At 63.4% G+C, this 16,756-nt stretch overlaps 5 protein-coding genes across 5 annotated transcripts; all 5 read right to left on the bottom strand.

The window, feature by feature from the left end:
* Window positions 1–690: 690 nt before the first annotated feature.
* On the bottom strand, window positions 691–1,680 carry LBRM_02_0660 (conserved hypothetical protein; the record flags this gene model as incomplete). Its single annotated transcript, XM_001561529.1, has 1 exon — window positions 691–1,680. The coding sequence occupies one exon, from the start codon at window positions 1,678–1,680 to the stop codon at window positions 691–693; it is 990 nt and encodes a 329-aa protein (XP_001561579.1).
* A 2,984-nt stretch (window positions 1,681–4,664) lies between these two features.
* Window positions 4,665–5,606, bottom strand: LBRM_02_0650 (putative mitochondrial carrier protein; the record flags this gene model as incomplete). Its single annotated transcript, XM_001561528.2, has 1 exon — window positions 4,665–5,606. One exon carries the CDS (start codon window positions 5,604–5,606, stop codon window positions 4,665–4,667), a length of 942 nt encoding a protein of 313 aa, XP_001561578.1.
* An 894-nt stretch (window positions 5,607–6,500) lies between these two features.
* LBRM_02_0640 (conserved hypothetical protein) lies at window positions 6,501–9,221 on the bottom strand (the record flags this gene model as incomplete). The annotated part of the gene is made up of 1 exon (XM_001561527.2): window positions 6,501–9,221. The coding sequence occupies one exon, from the start codon at window positions 9,219–9,221 to the stop codon at window positions 6,501–6,503; it is 2,721 nt and encodes a 906-aa protein (XP_001561577.2).
* Window positions 9,222–10,148: 927 nt separating this feature from the next.
* LBRM_02_0630 (conserved hypothetical protein) lies at window positions 10,149–11,033 on the bottom strand (the record flags this gene model as incomplete). The annotated part of the gene is made up of 1 exon (XM_001561526.1): window positions 10,149–11,033. The coding sequence occupies one exon, from the start codon at window positions 11,031–11,033 to the stop codon at window positions 10,149–10,151; it is 885 nt and encodes a 294-aa protein (XP_001561576.1).
* A 602-nt stretch (window positions 11,034–11,635) lies between these two features.
* LBRM_02_0620 (hypothetical protein, unknown function) lies at window positions 11,636–15,889 on the bottom strand (the record flags this gene model as incomplete). The annotated part of the gene is made up of 1 exon (XM_001561525.2): window positions 11,636–15,889. The coding sequence occupies one exon, from the start codon at window positions 15,887–15,889 to the stop codon at window positions 11,636–11,638; it is 4,254 nt and encodes a 1,417-aa protein (XP_001561575.2).
* Between the last annotated feature and the right edge of the window lie 867 nt (window positions 15,890–16,756).

Raw genomic sequence — 16,756 nt, 5'->3', positions numbered from 1 at the left:
GAGGAAAGGCAGCGCCTACAAAAGCCTCGGCCAGGTACCCGAACAGCGGCAGCGGTACTGCGTAGAGGCGGCGCCAGCGGTCAGGGAGAAGAGGAAGCGAAGCAACGGCGACTACGAGGCGGCCCGCGGGAGAGGGGCAAAGTGTGATGGCATAGAGAGGAGATACCGCGAGGTCATCACAAGTGCGGGAAGGGGGCCATCTGGTCCGTACACACTCAACCGAATACGTCCTCCGCATGTATGGACGCATACACCGCTGCAGGGAGGAGGGGGAGGGGGGCAACGCCGATCCATTTCCCCCCACCACCACCACCACCCCCACTCTGTGGTTGAGAAGGGGGGAGTGCGTCTGGAGACCGGCACCTCCGCGCAGACGCGATGGAGGGAGGAGGGAGAAGAACGCACCGAGGGAGTCAGGAGGTGCGAAGATAAGCGGTACGGAGGGCACGGCAACCTTTACGCATTTTCATTTTCTCTCCTCTAACCGTGTCGTGCAGCCCCAATGGCAGTGACACACTGACATACAACTCTCGCCGAATGCGGCTGCACCAACGTGCAGAAGCACAGAGAGACGGCGGCGTGGGGGTCGCACCGCTCGTCCCGCTGGCGCACACGTCCCCCAAAGAAACGCAGAGAGAGACACCACACACACGCCGGCACTCGTCTGCCGCTCTGCCACGTGACGCGCTCTTAGAAAAAATCAACAATCAACAGCAGCCGCATGAGCGACATCACGCAGCTCTGTAGCCCCGTGATAGTGCGTTGGGTCTGCAGCGCCTGCTGTATGCTGCGAGACATGCCGCTCTTCCACTGCGCCTCGACCTCCTCGGCGTGAGCAGCACTGCTCTTGATGCCACCGCTAGCTGCAGGTGAGGAGCGGACACAGGCAGCAGGCTTTGCAACGGCGGACGCCTGCTGCTGCGCCTCGCGCAGCTTCACCCATGCAATTGTCAGCGTTTTCGCCAACCGCTCACGCACCGCAGGCAGCAGCGTCGCACTCCAGCTCAGCCCCCAGAGGTACACACTCGCCTTGGCGGACCGCTCGACGAGTGCCGAGGTGCGCGGCACTTCCTGCTGAAGCAGAAAGCCGTCCTTGAACATCCGGTGCAACACCTCTCGAGCCTTGACGTACGTTGCGACCGACTGCTCCGCTAGCGTCCGCTCCTCCAGGAAGTGGTGCTGCAGCAGCAGCCTCATGATGCGCACACCGAGTACGCCGTAGCGACTGTACACGACCCGCTCACACACCGCCTCCTGCAGCAGCTGCACAGCGGTGACGTCGTCCAAGGCGTACAAGTCGCTCTCGCTCTGCGGTTTCACAAAAAGCGCTCGTGTCGACGGCATCGTCGTGAAGTTCGGGGAGGAGCCGGCGGCTGGTGTCATCGGCGCAGCTGCGTTGCAGCCCGCGAAAAGAGCGACGGGCTGGCACAACCGCTCCAGGCAGCGCCGCACCGCCTCTGCTGAGCCACTTGACACGCTGTCAGTACCCACCCGCGGCTCGCCACCACATTCCCCATCAGCGACTTGGCCGGTGTCGTCACCTCCCTCTCGCCCTCGCCCGCGAAGACGCCTTCGCATGTGGGTCTTTATTTCTCTGCCTTGGCTGGGGTGTGGCGACGTCCTCACTCGGCGCTTGTCGGGATACTTCGCTGCCACATGCTGGTCGGCTGACCGATTCATCGCGTATGCACTCTGCCAAGCGCATCCCTCTTTTATCTCCCTCTCTCGCTGTGCCTGTCTGCGTGGGTGATGAGCACGATGAGGACAACGGTGTCTGAGTAGGGGAGCGGGTGAATCAGTCAGCCACCACACAGGGAGGAGACTTCCTCCACCGCTATCACCACCCCTCCCCTCCCATGCGCCACCATCGCAGGTACCCACTTCACATGGGGGTTGCCCCCCTCCCTCCCTCGCTAGCGCGACATTAGAGAGAGAAAGAGAGAGTGGGGAAGAGGGAGAAGGCGGCGGCTATGGAGTCGAGGGGTTCCATCCCACTGTCGAACCTCTCACGAGCGATGTCACCAGCACCTGCTGAGCGTCGTCTGGTCAGGGGGAGACTGACTGGCCTCTGTACTTCAGCTCACACGGGGCTACTGCTTCTCTTGTCGATCACTTCTGTGAAATCTTGGAGTCTGGCCCTTCCCTTGTCCATCATGGCCCATTCGGTGGTTGACATGACGAGGGCTGGCGGGGGTGTGGGGCAGACTTGCAGAGAGAGCGTAGTAGAGCCAGTTAGCCATCCACCCCAAGACGGGGGAGGTGAGAGGAAGTCGCCAAGCCCACCCCACCCTCTATGCCCGCACGTCGCCGCTGGAAGTTGCCCGGAAGAAAATGGCGGAGATCGCCCGCGGGAGGGCCAAGCCGCTTCCGCAACGTGGGAAGAGGAGAGGAGGAGGGAAAAACCCGTCGATCCTCGCGACTGACGTCTGCGGGGAAACCCCTCCCTCCCTCCCCCCTCCCACGATACGGTCCAAAGTGCAACACATCCGCCCACTGGGCACCGGCCCGCCAACACCTGCGGGCTCTGCTGCTTTCGCTCTCCGCGAGGGCAGAGCTCGTCGCTCACTCACTCGCCGCGGGGGGAGAAGAGAAGTGAGACTCGTCGTCCTTCGCCATTCTTCGCAGTGCCTCAACCTTCAAATGTGGCCGCGCCCTCACCAGCGTGAGAAAGAGAAGTAACGGAGAGCGGAAAAGAGTCACAGTGAAGCCGTCACGTCCTCCGGGCCTGGGATACTTCGACTGCGCTGGCACGCACATAAACCCCGTGAGGATGGCGTCGAAGGGTGGAAGAAGAGGGACGCTCACCGCCGAAGGCACCGCGGTCTGCAGCGAACCTACCCGCTCGCTCTCCGATGCCACCTAGAGAATGCTCTGGTGTAGGCAGTGGCTGTCGAGCTGCGGCAGCTTGCCTGCAGCCACATGTCAGAACGCGGAGGGTGCCGCTCGGGAGCGCATTCGTCGGTCCTCTTCGGCGTGCGGCAGTCCGCCAGGGGGCCCCTCAAAGGCGCCATAACGCACGCGCTCCCAGTAGTGCCACAGCCCGTCCCAGGGCAGCACTCGCCTTGCCTCTTGGCAACGAGCGTGGGCAGCCTCCATGAATCGGCTGGGAACAGCCTCGAGGCGTGCGTTGGCGGCGGCGTCCTCGGGGCGCCGGATGTGCTCATCGGACACCTTCGCCCTCGCCAGCGCCAGGGCTGCATCGTCCGCGGTCAGTACCTCCACGCGCGTTGGACGCCCGTCCTTTCCCCAGTCTTCCAAGCACACGGAGCACGATCGGTGGCCGGGGCGATCGCGGTTGGGCCTCGCGAACGCAAGGCTCGGCCACCCGGGAAAGGCCCATGCATAGCCGCTTATCCAGCGTCAGCCCATCGGGGGCTCGACGGGTATGGGGGGCCCCTCTGCAGCTTGTGGCCCACAGAGTTGCATGCAGGAGCATTCATGTCTGGCATAGCTCCGCCAGCGCGTGGGAGAGTGGCTGGGGTGCTGTGGGGTCAAACAGGATGTGGAATGATGAACTGGTGTGCAAACGACCCCTCCAGCAGGGGGCTGGTGCCCTCCCGCCTACCGGCTGGGGACGGAGAGAGGGGGGGGGGGGGGGCGAGGAGGGGAAAAGAAGAGAAGTGCGAGAGGACCAGTTGTCCGCATTCATGCTCTCCATGAGGCACACCCCGGCTACAGTAGGCGTCCGTATGCGCCAGAGAACTAAAGGAATGAGTCGACACTTTTTACGCTGCTGATGCATCGAAACTCACGTGCGTGGATACGATACACAATGACTGCAACGGAGTGAGTGCGCGCCACGGCGTGATGATGAGGGGGGGGAGGGGGCAAGGACAGAGAAGTAGATCGCGCCGGTGCATATCACTCTGCCCTATCAACAGCCATACTGCCATGACCGCCGCGTCAACACGCCCTCCTGAGCCCCACCACCACCACCACCACCCATAATCGCCCTGATCGTCCGATGTCTCTGTAAGCACACAAAAGTAACGAAAGGTTAAAGCCAAAGATGCTCGAGTCAAATCAGAACAGTGCAGAGGTGGCGAGACAGAGAGGCACCCGCCCACATGGCGGCTTATCGTGTTCCTCCACCCGCTGTGAGGACACTTCTGCTGCGCTGCGCCACGTGCAACGTCCAACCACCTCACCCACCAACCGCCACCGTCGCATCAACGCGAGACAGCGGCAGTGGGTGGGTGAGGGAGGAGAAAGTGAAGACAGCTGAGTACGACAGCCGCCTTTCCTCCATGTCTCTCGCCAACGCTCTATTAGCTGGCGAACAAGCCGCCACAGCAACGTCACCCGTCCGTCAGAAATGGCAAGCCCGAGGGAATCGGCTCAAGAAGGGGAGAGGTGCGAGGAGTGAGGAGATGATGAGACCTAAACGTCCCTCCGCCGCGTCTCCTCGTGGCTGACATCGGCACGCTTCGATCGACGCGCTGCATGCGTGGCCCATCATGGATGAACCCACAAAGATGCCTGAGCTGCGTCCTCTCTAACCGCCTTAGCCCTTTCCTCTTCTTGCGGCAAAAGGGGCACACACCGCTCCATCAGCAGCACCGCAGCACACGGTGCTGCGCTCCTCGGAGTGAAGGAATGGCGAGACCCGAGGCGAGAAGCGCTCAGCCCCTTGCACGCAAGCCCATGCGTGCAAGGGGACGTCTTCAGTGTTTCGCGGAGACGTTCATCAGCTTGAAGAAGCACTCGGTCATGGTGTAGGCGAAGATTAACTTCGGCGCGGAGGCGATGACCTTCGGCGTGAGGCCCTTGAAGAAGGACGAGACGCCCTCCTCCTTCAGCATCGCCGCCGCCGTTGCAACGGCGTTGCAGCGCTCCGCCACTGTCTGGCGTTGCACGCGAGTTTTAACAACGTCCATCGGGTTAGAGACAGCGATGGAGAGGCACGCGCCGACGGTGGAGGCGCACATGTTTTGAAAGACAGTCGCATGGTGGTAGTCGCTGAGGCCGAAAATGTAGCCCTTCATGAAGGCCGCGCCACCAAACAGGCAGAAGGAGCCGGGGGCGTTGCGGCACATCGTCACGACGGTGCCCGAGTACATCCCGCGGACGCCCTCCTGGCGCAACAGCGGCAGCAGCCCGTTCTGCATGGCGGCCTCGTTTGTCTGGCTCAACACCTTCAGCCGATCCAGCGGCAGCAGGATGACCTCCCCAAGGCCAATGAGGCAGCCGGCTGTCGCGTCTTCCATAACCCGGTGCGCCTTTCCAAAGTACCGCTTGAACCCGTCATGGTAATTGGAGCTGAGGAAGTCGCGCACGAGCGGCTGCCCAGCGAACTTGTACACGCGCTGAAACACCTTGTACACGACGGCGTACAGGGAGCCTGGGTAGAGGTACGCCACCTTTCGCGCGAATCCAGCGCTGGCATGCTTCTTAAAGACGATTTCGTTGAGGTTGGCGAGCGTGTCCGGCACAGAGCCGCGCATGATGGACCCTTTGTTCGCCATCAGCCGCTTCGCCGTCGTGTCGAACGGGTGGAAAAAGGCAATCTCGAGAACCCCTGCCGCCGTGGCGGCACCGGCATGACTGCGCGCAAACCGGTCAGCGAAACTGCGCTCCGACAGGGGGGTCGCTGTCTTGGCGGACATCGCGGAGACAGTTAGGTCGCTGGGAGAGCAACAACACGAAGCAATGGGCAGCGTCGTGAAGACAACAGCGAGAAAGGGCCGCAGGGCAAGTATTGGTGCGCGCGTGCGGCTGCAGCGGTGGCTATGCTAGGTTGCTCAGGTAGAAGGATCGGGCGGATTTGGGCCCTGCGTAGGCGCGTGAAGAAATGAGCGTGGGAGGGAGGGGGGCAGCAGAACAGTGGAGAGAGCAAAATTGAAGTGAAAGGGGGAAAAGTTGCTCTCGTAACACAGGGGGGGCGGCAGGATTGCGTGTGTGGACAGACAGAGAGTCGTGCGTAGCAGCCAAAGGGTGAGAGGGGGAAGTCACTTTGGGCGCCCGATCAAGACACCTGCAGAATACACGGCACACCTGTGCGTCGTTGCATGTCCTCGCGTGCCACTCTCTCCCTCCTCCTCGTTGTGGGAGGCGCAACAAACTCGGGCGAAGAGCCGCCGCTGCTGGCGCGCGCGCACTTCAGGCCGCCATAGACTTTAGTCTGGGTAGACATCCGTGAGTCTACCGCACCGTCGCGGTGGCAGAGCTCGCTTGCGAGGCCGCGATGGGTCTGAGCGCTTTAGCAGAGAATGAGACTAGACAAGGGCCCTCAAGAAGCGTGGCCCATCACACCACTGCCCCTTGACGGCCTTGTCCCTCTGCCTTTCCTCTACTCTGCCCCCTCAGTGAGCGGAGGCCGACGCGCCATCGCGTCAGTGGTCGCTTCTCCCCCTTCGCAGACTTTTGTCTTTCGCCTCTTTAACGGAAACAGGCGTTAGTCGAGCACACAGAGAGAGAGAAAGAGACAGACAGACACCGGTGTGTGTGCAGTTAGTTCATTTGCCTACGAGCGCGTCTACGTTCAGCCTCAGCAGACGCTTTCATTCCTCGCCCGCGTCAGCGGATGAAGAAGTGGTGGGCACAGCACTTAAGCCCTTGCGTGACTTGGACTTGGCGCGTACCTTCAGGGACTCCACCATGTTCATTGAGTGCTGCTGCTGCTGCAGCTGGCTCATTACGTTGTGGTACCGCTTCTCGCGCAACGCTTCGTCCACGGCGTGCCGCTTCTCCTGCGCCCGCCGCTGCACGGTTGCCTCGGCCGTCAGATGGCGTATCAGTCGCTTCTTGTCCTCGCGGATGTCGCGCTTCATCAGGCGGACTTCGTTCTTCACTGCATTCCCCTCGCGCTCCGCCAGAAGCGGGTCAAACTGGCGCAGGGGCCGCGGCCGGAACGTGCGCATGGCAAGCGGCGTGCGATGCGCCTCGACGTGCCTCGCCACATCCCTCATCTTCACTGCGAGGGCCTCGTGGGCGAGGCGTACCGCCGTAGACGGCGTCCACACCGACGCCGCTGACGACAACGGCGGCGGCCGCAGCAGCAGCGCATCCAGTGCCAAAAAGGGCCGAACGCACATGACAGGGAGGGCGGGGGTGCTGCGGTGCAGGTCGCACACCTCCTCCAGCAGCCGGTACGCGCACAGCAGGAGGCGCTCCGGGGAGTGGGCAGTGTCAAACAACCCCACCTGGTATGGTGGCCGTTGCGCGGTGGCATCATCGCTCTCTGGCGGCGTGGCCAAGGACGCAGAGGAGACCAGCAGGGCCTGCTCAGTGCGCTCCAGCAGGGGCATCGGCAGCACTGTGCCCTGGTAGCGCGCTGGTTCGAGTGCCACACGTGGTAGCTGGAGCGCTAGCACGTTGAGTGCTGCCACCACTACCTCCGCGCAGAACCTCCCACACCCCGCCTTGAGGCAGTGCAGGAGCAGGGTGGCGAGGACCAGGTAGCTGTGCACTGCGTCGAGCGAGTCCAGCCGCATCTGCATGAGGGCTGAGCATAAAAACAGGAGAAATGGCGTCATCACCGCGTGGCGGTAGTCGGACGCCGGAAAAATCTTTGAGATGGCGTAGAGGTACACGAGGAGGGACTGGCGCATGCCGCCTCGACGGGGGCCTCGCAGAAAACTGCGCTCCGCCTCGACGAGGACGAGCCGAAACGCCTTTGTCACCTCCACAACGTGACGCGCCGCGTAGTGATGTAGCCGTCCCAGTAGCGCGTGCAGCCGCTGCGGCCGCGACGTCACGTCCCCGGCGGCAGCGGCTGACACCCGCCCCAGCTGCTCGAAAAGCCGATCGAGCGTGGCAGAGCCGCCAACGCGCTCCACGGCAGCGTCCTCCTCTTCCCCATCCAACTCAGACTCCTCCACCGCCGCCGCCGCCTTGCCGCCGTCGCTGCTGACGTCGCTGTCGCCCTCGAAAGAGGACGGGAGATCCACGTTGTCGTCCTCTGCGTTGTCGTCCTCTGCGTTGCCGTCCATGTGAAAGGCAACAGCGCCGCCCTGTGCCACCCACTCCCCTCGTGTCAGCTGCGTCTGATCAAGCTCCTGTAGGTGCAGTGAAGGTACCTGCTGCCGATCCTCCATCAGCAGCGCTTGCTGAGTTAACTTGGCGGCCTCCTCCTCCTCCGTCAGCGTGCGATCGACAGCGTGTGCACGGCGCGGGTCCATCTGAAAGGAGTGCATCATCAAGTCGAAGTCATCGCAGCTCGCCAGACGACCACCGCCGCCAGCGCGCGCCTCAGCGGCACCAGCGGCCGCCGCCACCGCTTCGTCCTTGTCCTCCTCCGACGAGCGCACGGCACCGGTGCGGATACGCGCCAGCAATGCGCGATCCGACGCATCGAGAAACGATTCCGACGCATCTCGCGCCGTGGCGCTCTCTCGGGCCGTCGGATCAGCGGCCGATCGAGACGCGGTGCTTCGGGCAACTTCCGCCAGCGTCCGGACCTCGAAGGCACCGGAGGACTTGAGTGTGAGACACTTCGCCTGGTGGTCGCGCCGGTACGAGTCGAGCAGGGCACGAACCTCTGGCGTGCCGGACTGAGCGAACGCCTCGCGCTCCTCCTCGCGTTTGTTGCGCCTCGGCAGGAGGTGGAGAACGCCACTGAGCGCAGCGTCGAGCTGAGCAGTGGCCGTGTCCCGCTCCGCACGCTCGCGCTGTAGTTGCGCACGCTGGCCTTTGCTGTTCGAGATCATCTCCCGAAAGCGCTCCGCTCGCGTCACCTTGGCTGGCGGGGCCGCAGAGTTGTCATCATCAGCAGCGAAACTTGCCACACCACTCCCCTCGTCCTTCCGCGCCCGCCGCACGCCCATCAGCGAGGATGGAGATGGCGCCGCTTCTGAGTCGGCGCTAGTGGTCAAGTTGAAGCGGTCGATGCGACGGGTGGTGCGCGTGGAGCGCACCTGCATCTTTTCAAGCCCCATGACTGCACTGCGGGTGGTGGTAGGGAAACTCCCACTTGCAGGGGGACTTCGACCACGCGCGAAGGGGTTGGGAATGTCGCTCACCTCCTCCACAGGTGCAGCGTAGCCACCGGCGCTCCGGCCGCGGTTGCCTCGCGACAGGAGGCCATCTCCAACAGTACGACTTGTGCTCCACCCTGCGTCCAGCTGCTGCTGCGTTCGCACTTGCTCCTCCTCGCGCTGCCGCTCAAACTGGCTCTGCCTAAGCGTAAACCTGTTCGCCGACGACCTGGCGCGTGCGTTGGACTGCTGCTGCTGATGGCGCTTCATCAGCTTTGTGTTGTTGCTCGCACGAGAGCCGGCCATTCTTAGCGCAGGAGACGGTGCAGGAATGGGCAACGAAAGGTGAAGAGCTGACGGGTGGGGGGTGGGGGGAGGGGGAAGGAGACTGCCTCGAGTGGATACCTCCGGAAAAGAGAAAACACAACGGCAACTTGCGCCTGGGCTGTTGTGTCTGCGTGGTGCAGCAGCCTTGACGCCGGATGTGAGTCACCGGTGAATCGTCGAGTGGGTGGGTGATTGAGCGGGTGAGTTGTATAGCCCCACCAGCTGATGGTGTACTCTCGTAGAGAGGAGAGGAGGACAGTGAAGAGAAGGGGAACAAAGCTGAGCCAAGTCGTTCGGGAAAAGCAGTTGATGCGCGCGCGCGAGAGAGCGAGAGAGAGCGAGAGAGAGCGCGTCGGTGGCCTGTGGAGGGGATGAAAAACGAGTCGGTGCCACCGCCCCCCGCCCTGCCATTTCCCATTTTGGTCGGCACCGTTTCACCAGGACGTCTTTTTCGCGTCAACACACAACGCGCGCGGCCAAAAACCTCTGCAGAGATGGACAGGCAGGCGCACCGCACTCGATTCGGGGAGGGCACTCGCTCAGAGTGAACAACAGAGAGAGAGGAGCAGGAACGAAGTGAAAGCACACTGCCGGGGCGATGCAGAGAAGTGCGCGCCAGCTTATCCCCTCCTCGTCCTCGATCACCCACTGCACTCACGCACACACGCTGAGAGCAACTGGCACGCACAACAGCGGGAGATAAGCCGTCGGTATACCTCAGCATCGGCACTCGACCGCGCCTGTGTGCACTCCTAGCCTGCGCAAGCGCACGAGCGTGGACCCCACAACGCCCTCTGTGCCCCCTCCCCCTACGGCATCGGTGTGAATTTGCGTGGGTGGCAGAACGATGGCCGGTGTACGTGTATTTCAGCTCGGCATGAGCGGTTGTCTCTTTCCCTTCTTTCCCTAAGCTACCTCGCCTTCTTGGCTGTACTTCATCACCATCGACTCCGCACAAACCTTAAGGTGCTTAACGTGCGGCCCACAGGCCAACAAGTCCGCACGTACCACTGCCTTCTCCCCTCCACCGCTTACGCCGTTGTGCGACGCGGCAGCTGTTCCCGGCGGAGCCCCGCCACCCTCCGCGGCAAGAGAGGCAGCCCTAGCTTGGTTGCGCTCTGCGTAGCACCGTATCACAGCCATCACCTCCGCCTCACACTTGAAGTTGTGCGAGGGCGCCAGGTACCGATATCGTGTACTCTCCAACCCCTGCAGCAGCTCGTGGATACGCATCTCCGAGCGCAGCAGCTTCGCCCGCTCGTCGCGCACAGCGGGGGTAAGGGCCTCCGCCTCCTCGTCCGTCAACGCGCGCATGTCCACTGCAGGCAGCCCCTTCTTCCGCTTCGGCGGCGGTGGTGCTACTACGTCCGCCTCCGTCTGGGTGCTACCAGTTCTCTGGGGCCGCGACGTGGTCCCTGGCGCACTTGCACCCTCCTCCTGCGTCGACTCTCTCCTCACAGCAATCGGTGACACCTGCGCGCCGCTACTCCACCACGTCCACGGCTTGTGCCATATAAAGGGATGCGCAGCCGCGTCATCCTGCGGGCGGTTGATGACGAGGAGCTCGCGCATGCGATTCGCACGGTACGCGAGCATCGGGGCCGAGTCCTTCATGCCGAAGACCTTCTCCTCGGAGGCGGCACCCATGTTGACCAGCAGCGTGCCCAGTGCCGTCAAGCGCTTCAGATCCTCGACGGATGCAGCCGTGCTCGCAGGTGGGAGCGGGCTGTCCGTGGTTGTGGCGCTGGGCTCAGCGTTGCTGTCCTTTCCAGGCAGGGACGGCGTCTCCATCGGTGGGCTTGCGGTAGCGGTGTCCGCCCGTATCCCCCCCATGAGCTGTGGTGACCACGCTGTTCTGCGCAGCGTGTCCGTGGACGTGCTATGGTGAGGAGGGGTGTGTGAAGATGGCGTGCGTCGTCCCTCGTGACGCGCGGATTGGCCTGGCCCGCACGACGATCGGCAGGGAAATAGAAGGGAGAGAGAGAGAGAGGGAAGGTGGGCGATGGACGATGGTGGAGGGGGTGAGGGGAGGGACGGTATCGCTGAAGCTCTCACAGCCGGGGCAGCATTCCATTCGCTTCTTGCTTGAGACGATGTTGCATTGACTCGGAGTCCAGCGCGGAGACACGGAAAGAGAAGCGCGGTGATGTGAGGGCCCTGCAGCACCCATCGCCACCACAGTTGCCCATGCCTGGCTATCCAGCCAGCCTGCGAGAGGGGAAAAGACTCATGTGCGTCTGTGCTGGTAACAGGAGAGGACGCCATCAATAGAGGCGGATTGAGGATTCAGCAAGGGACGGCGAAGATAGGCCGTGCGTAGGCTCTGAGAAGAGAGAGAGAGACACAGACGCGCTCGTCCTTCCACAGGCAGACGTAACACACACGCGCCAACACTACTGCACGAACAGGCAGTGGCCCAAGGGGTCGAGTGCGCGCAGTTCCTCCCTCGTGGACATCACACCGGAGTGGCGAAGTCTTAGCTCCGTCAAGGAGTGCGGAGAGCAGTGAGCCAATGACTCTCCCTTCCCACGGCTGCCAACGCCAGAGAACGAGTTGGCCGGTGCCGCGAAGAGGGGTGCAACGTCGGTGACACGGCGGCAATGACTAATGTCCAGCAACGAGAGCGAGCAGCGATGGTGCTGCCACCACTGGGCCGCCCCCCCCTCCCCCTCCTCCGACGCCGCCACCGCCAGCTGCGCAGACGCCCCACAAGAAGAGAAGGCCGCAACACTGGCATTGTCAATTGGGGCTCCGCACACATCCAGGCGGCGCAGGGACGGCACAACCGCGCAGCACCGCACGTCAGTGAGGTAGGGGCACCACGCCAGCGTGAGCATCGTGAGCGTGAATGGTCGGCGGCGTCGACGAGTCGGCTCCACAGTCGCATTATCCGCAGTGCCGCCGCCCATAGCGAACGATGCGGCAGGCACTGTTCTTCTCCGCCGTGCCGCAATCGCCCTCGGGCGCACGCCGTTGGCATCCATCTCGAGCTGCACCAGCGGACCGTCGGCAGCCCCGTCGCTGCAGGCCTCCAACAGCGCGTTTACAAAGGCCAGGAGTGAGGCGCTGTCGACGGCCGTCCCAGCGACATCGAGTGACGAGAGGTGGGAAAAAAAAGCGAAGGGGGTAATGCAGCGCACCTCCACACAGTAGGAGAGAGACACATGCGTAAGGGTATCCACAGCGCCGACGAAGAAATCGAACTCGAGAGTGCGCAGTGGCCCCACAGCGGTGAGGGCAGCGCGGCCAGCGGAAATCATACCGGAGGTGGCGCTCGCGTCTCGTGGCGCCGCCGCTCCTCTTTCGATATCCATTCGCCAAGTACGGAGAAGCGCTGCCTCGTCTGGCAGCGGTACTGAAGCCCAAGACACGCGGTCATTGACAACAACCCCGGCTGAGTGGGCACTCAGCCACGACTGAGTGCGCAGGAGGACCGTCACATGGACAAAAAAGCCCACGAACCCCCGGTCAAACACTGCTGTTCGGCTCACGTTGAGCCTACGCAGCCGCGGAAGGTGCGCGACGCAGCCGATGTGCAGCAGCGACATGCATCCGCAGAGGCTCAGTTCCTCGACCTGCGAGAGGGCGAGGGGGGCGGGAAAGGCGGTGCAGGCTTGCAGCGACGTCCCGGCCTCGCCAACGCGCGGATGCCGCTCGGCCAACAGCTCCTCCACGGCAGTCGGGTATACAAAGCGTAGCAGTGCCGCGTCATTCAGCGGTGTGTGGCTCATATCCACGCATCGCAGTGTCGTTACGTAGGCGAGGGGACGGATGTCCCACAGCCGCGTGCAGTGGCTCAGAGAGAGAAAGTCGAGCGTGCAGCTGTGCTGGAGCCCGTCCACGTGCTCGACACCAGAATGGTCGGCCGCCAGTCGGGTGAGCTGCGGCAGGACGCCAAGAGGGCCGAGGTGATGCATGCGAGCGCAGCCTACAAGGCTGAGCTCCCTCAGTGATGAGGCGAGCGGCAGGCACCGTCCTGTGATGCGGCCAGTCTCCTCCTCTGCCGTTGGGAGCCCGGCCAAGGCACGCAGCGCGTCATCGCCGACATCGGTGTGGTCAAGTAGGAGCACCACCAGCGAGGCGGCTTGCCCGCTCAAGTCATAGAGATGCCGCGCGAGGTAGCCGACGCTGGCCCCGCGAATCGTGGCGGCCTGGGACAGGTTCAGTCGAGCCAGAGGGGCCACAAAGCGCTCGTTGTCCTCCGCATCCCCTTCCGCAGTGGGGGCAGAGGGCGGCATGAGTGCTCGATCCTGCTGTAGCTGACGGACGCCGTCCGCCTCCACACAGCGCAGCCGGGGGAGTCGCCAGAGAGGGTGCAAATTCGTCACGTGGCCACAGTGCGTCAGCACCACCTCCTGCAGCATGTGGCACCCTGCAAGGTCCGAGAGTTCGCGCAAGCCGCTGGCACGCAGGTCCAGGCGACGCAACCGTGGGAGTGCAGCGAGGGCATCGACGCGAGTGAGGCTGTGGCAGGCAGTCAGTCGTACATCTTCCAGACAAGCGAGCGGAGACAACCTCGAGTGCGCTGCTGATTCGCTGTCTTTGCTCGGTGTCTTCCACGTGCCGTACACAAGAGCGCGCAGCTCATCCTCCGTGATGTTAGTGTTGGTCAGATCCACAATGCGCAGCGACACCCCGCAACGCCCCATCGAGGCCAACGTGCGTGCAGTGAGGCCGGTGACGTCATGGAAGTGCAGCTCCTCAACGCAAGTACTGAGAACGCTTGTAGGGGCCAGCGATGGCGAGGACGCCTCCGCCAACACGCCACGGCCGTGGCTGAGGCACAGGAAGCGCAGTCCACCTAACCGGCACAGGGCAGACGCGAGGCACCCCGTGTCGTCACCGCCGTCACGCACGGCCAGTGCATCACCTCCGACGTCCAAGTCTGGTTCGGCGTTCCGCAGGTACGGTGCATCAAGAGCGACGAGGGTATTGAAAAGCGCCGCGCCGCCAAGCTCGCCGCCCCTGACGCCCAGCAGCCGCTTCAGCGCGTCAACAGAGGACTCAATGTGGAGACCGCGCAAGGGCAGAGTGGGGGAGATGGCATCTTCCAACTTTACCGGTACACTACGCTGCGCGAGCTCTGCCCGCGACACGATGGTTGGCTGGACATACTTGGGCGACCACCCGCTGAGCGACACTCCGCAAAGAAATGTCTGCATGGCACGGTCGCCACCTTCGTCGGACAGCGCGTCGCCGACGCCACGCGCTGTCGCCTCGAGCCAATCCAGCCACTGCCGCGTCGCGTCTATACAGTGAGCGTAGAGAGGCAAGGGAGCGCCATCGGACGAGGAAGACGGCTGTACACCACGACGCAACCACCAACCACAAGGAGGGGGGAGGGCAACGCACACACCCTCGATAACACTGGAAGCACCGCCACGCGACTCCCCTGGAGAGGCAACAGCGCTGGTGTTGGAGGCAGTGGTGATGGACCTGGTGGCAGAAGCGGGCAGCAATGGGGGGTGAGTGGGGGGAGGCAAGTGGGTGCGAGCTTGAGGGGTCGCTTGAGGGCTCGGATAGCCACCCATGCGTATGGCTGCTGTCACTGCTGCTGCTGTAGACACTGACGGCGGTGGCTGCTCTAGCAAAGCCTCCTCTTCCAGTGCAACCGCCTCCCAGTCGTCATGTTCTGCCTCCTCCACGTTAACACGGTCCTGCTTCGCAGGTGTGTCGCTGCCGTCGTCGATGGTGGCAGCAATGCCAGCGTCAATGGGGAGAGAGGTGGCATTGCCGGAGCCAAGGCTAGCATGCGGCACCGAGACTGCGAGTGCCGGCATCGGTCGTGGTCCTTGACGTCTCGCCTGCTCCGTCTCTGCTGTGTGGATGCAGGCCGCCGCTTTCTTCGCAGCGCTGTGCGTCACTGATGCTGGCACGTAGCTGAACAGACCCCTCACCAGCCGTGCACGCCGGCTCCCTTGAGTAGTGTGAGAGGGGCAGTCGCACGGCAGCCACAGGGTGAGTAGCCGCACACGCCCTAGCCGCATCCCAATAGGCAAGCGGAACACGTGCTCTGTGTAGGTCTCCAGGGTGAACAAGGGGGCCGTGGGGTCCACGACGGGGATGCCGCGCACGCTAGCGGCGTCGTAGAGCGGCGCCGGCTCCGTCGCGGCAGCCTGCCCGTGATAGGTTGCAAGCGGTGCCACCAGTGACCGCACTGCGCGAAACGCTACCGTAGCGTTAGGTGAACTCGAAAGTATCGAAGAGGATAATGTCAGAGGAGCGCTACCACTGAGGACGCCGGCACCGCCTGCCGAGGTGGAGTCCACGAGGGCGACTGGATTGCGGAGGCCACGCAGCCCAATGTGCACAAACGAGGCTGGCGGGGCTGCGGGGCCAGTGCTGCCGCGGCCGTGCGTGTCAGGCAGCGGCCTCACCACACCCGACTCGTCCGCGGCCGGTGCGTGAAGGTCTCCGACAAACTCAGTACGCCACATCTCGCACCACAGCCGCACGTGCGGATGTGCAAAGGCGAGAGCGAGCGGGGGCCGCTCTACAAACCAGTCCTCCATCAGCAGAACATCCCGTACGAGTCGCAGTGCTGTCACAGTGCGATGGTCGTTGGTGCCGCTTCTAGTCGTGCTGCTCGCACTGTTGGGGCACACACAAGAAGAGTTGTTGTCCACCTTGCCGCGCTGATGCGACATGGTCGTGCAAAATGGCGTGGCCCTGCAAGAGCGCACGAGGTGGTGTGGTGGTGCTGCATGGATGTGAAGCGAAGGGTACGCAATATGGAAAGAGAGAGAGAGAGACAGAGGAAAAGGCAGATGCGAAGAGTCCTCGCGTGGCACGCCCCCTCCCTCCCTCTGCTGTGGAAGACCCCTTGGGCGTGGCTGTGGCGTTTGGGGCAATCGACCCTTGAGTCGGTGGATGCTGGCGCGTAGCGCGAAGTCACACGTCGATGCGCGCGCGTGAGTGAGCGAGTGCGTCGGCAGAGAATGAGGAGAACCAGAAGTTGTGAAAGGCACTGGTGTTCTCGCGTGGGTTGACAGCACCTTGTCCGCGATGGAGAGGGTGGAGGCGGAGGATGCCGCACTACCGCAAAGCGGTGCGTGTCCCCACCCCGCTCGCGCCCAGGGCAGCGGAGACCACAAAAGTGTGCCATAAAGCCGCGCAGCCAAGTGGCCAGACGCAACAGCGGTGCCCTCTCCGTGTGTGAGTGCAGCAGCGGTGGTGATGTGTGGTGGTGACTCTCACACGGAGAGGACACCGCTGTGCGTCTGGGCCACCCGGTAAGAAGCGCACGGTCAGAGCGGGGCTAGCAAGAAGGTAGTTACCGCGTGTGATGGAGATGCGGCGAAGACCATCGACAGCCAAAGTGGTGCACGCGCACCCGTGCAGTGGCGTTCGACGTGACCGGCACGACGGACGACAAAAGGCCCGGCTCAGAAAACAAACAGAAAAGAGGGGCTGGGCTAAACAAGGCGCAGGCTGCGCCAGCGGCGCTCGCAGGTGTGCCGCCTATCCCGCGCCCCGCCCCGCTCTGCAGGCGAGCCGCAACCGGGTGCAATGCG

Source organism: Leishmania braziliensis, chromosome 2 (assembly GCF_000002845.2).
Source record: "Leishmania braziliensis MHOM/BR/75/M2904 complete genome, chromosome 2".
Taxonomy (NCBI): domain Eukaryota; phylum Euglenozoa; class Kinetoplastea; order Trypanosomatida; family Trypanosomatidae; genus Leishmania; species Leishmania braziliensis.
Note: the sequence above shows the minus strand (reverse complement) of the source record. Positions and strands in the feature narration are given on the sequence as shown.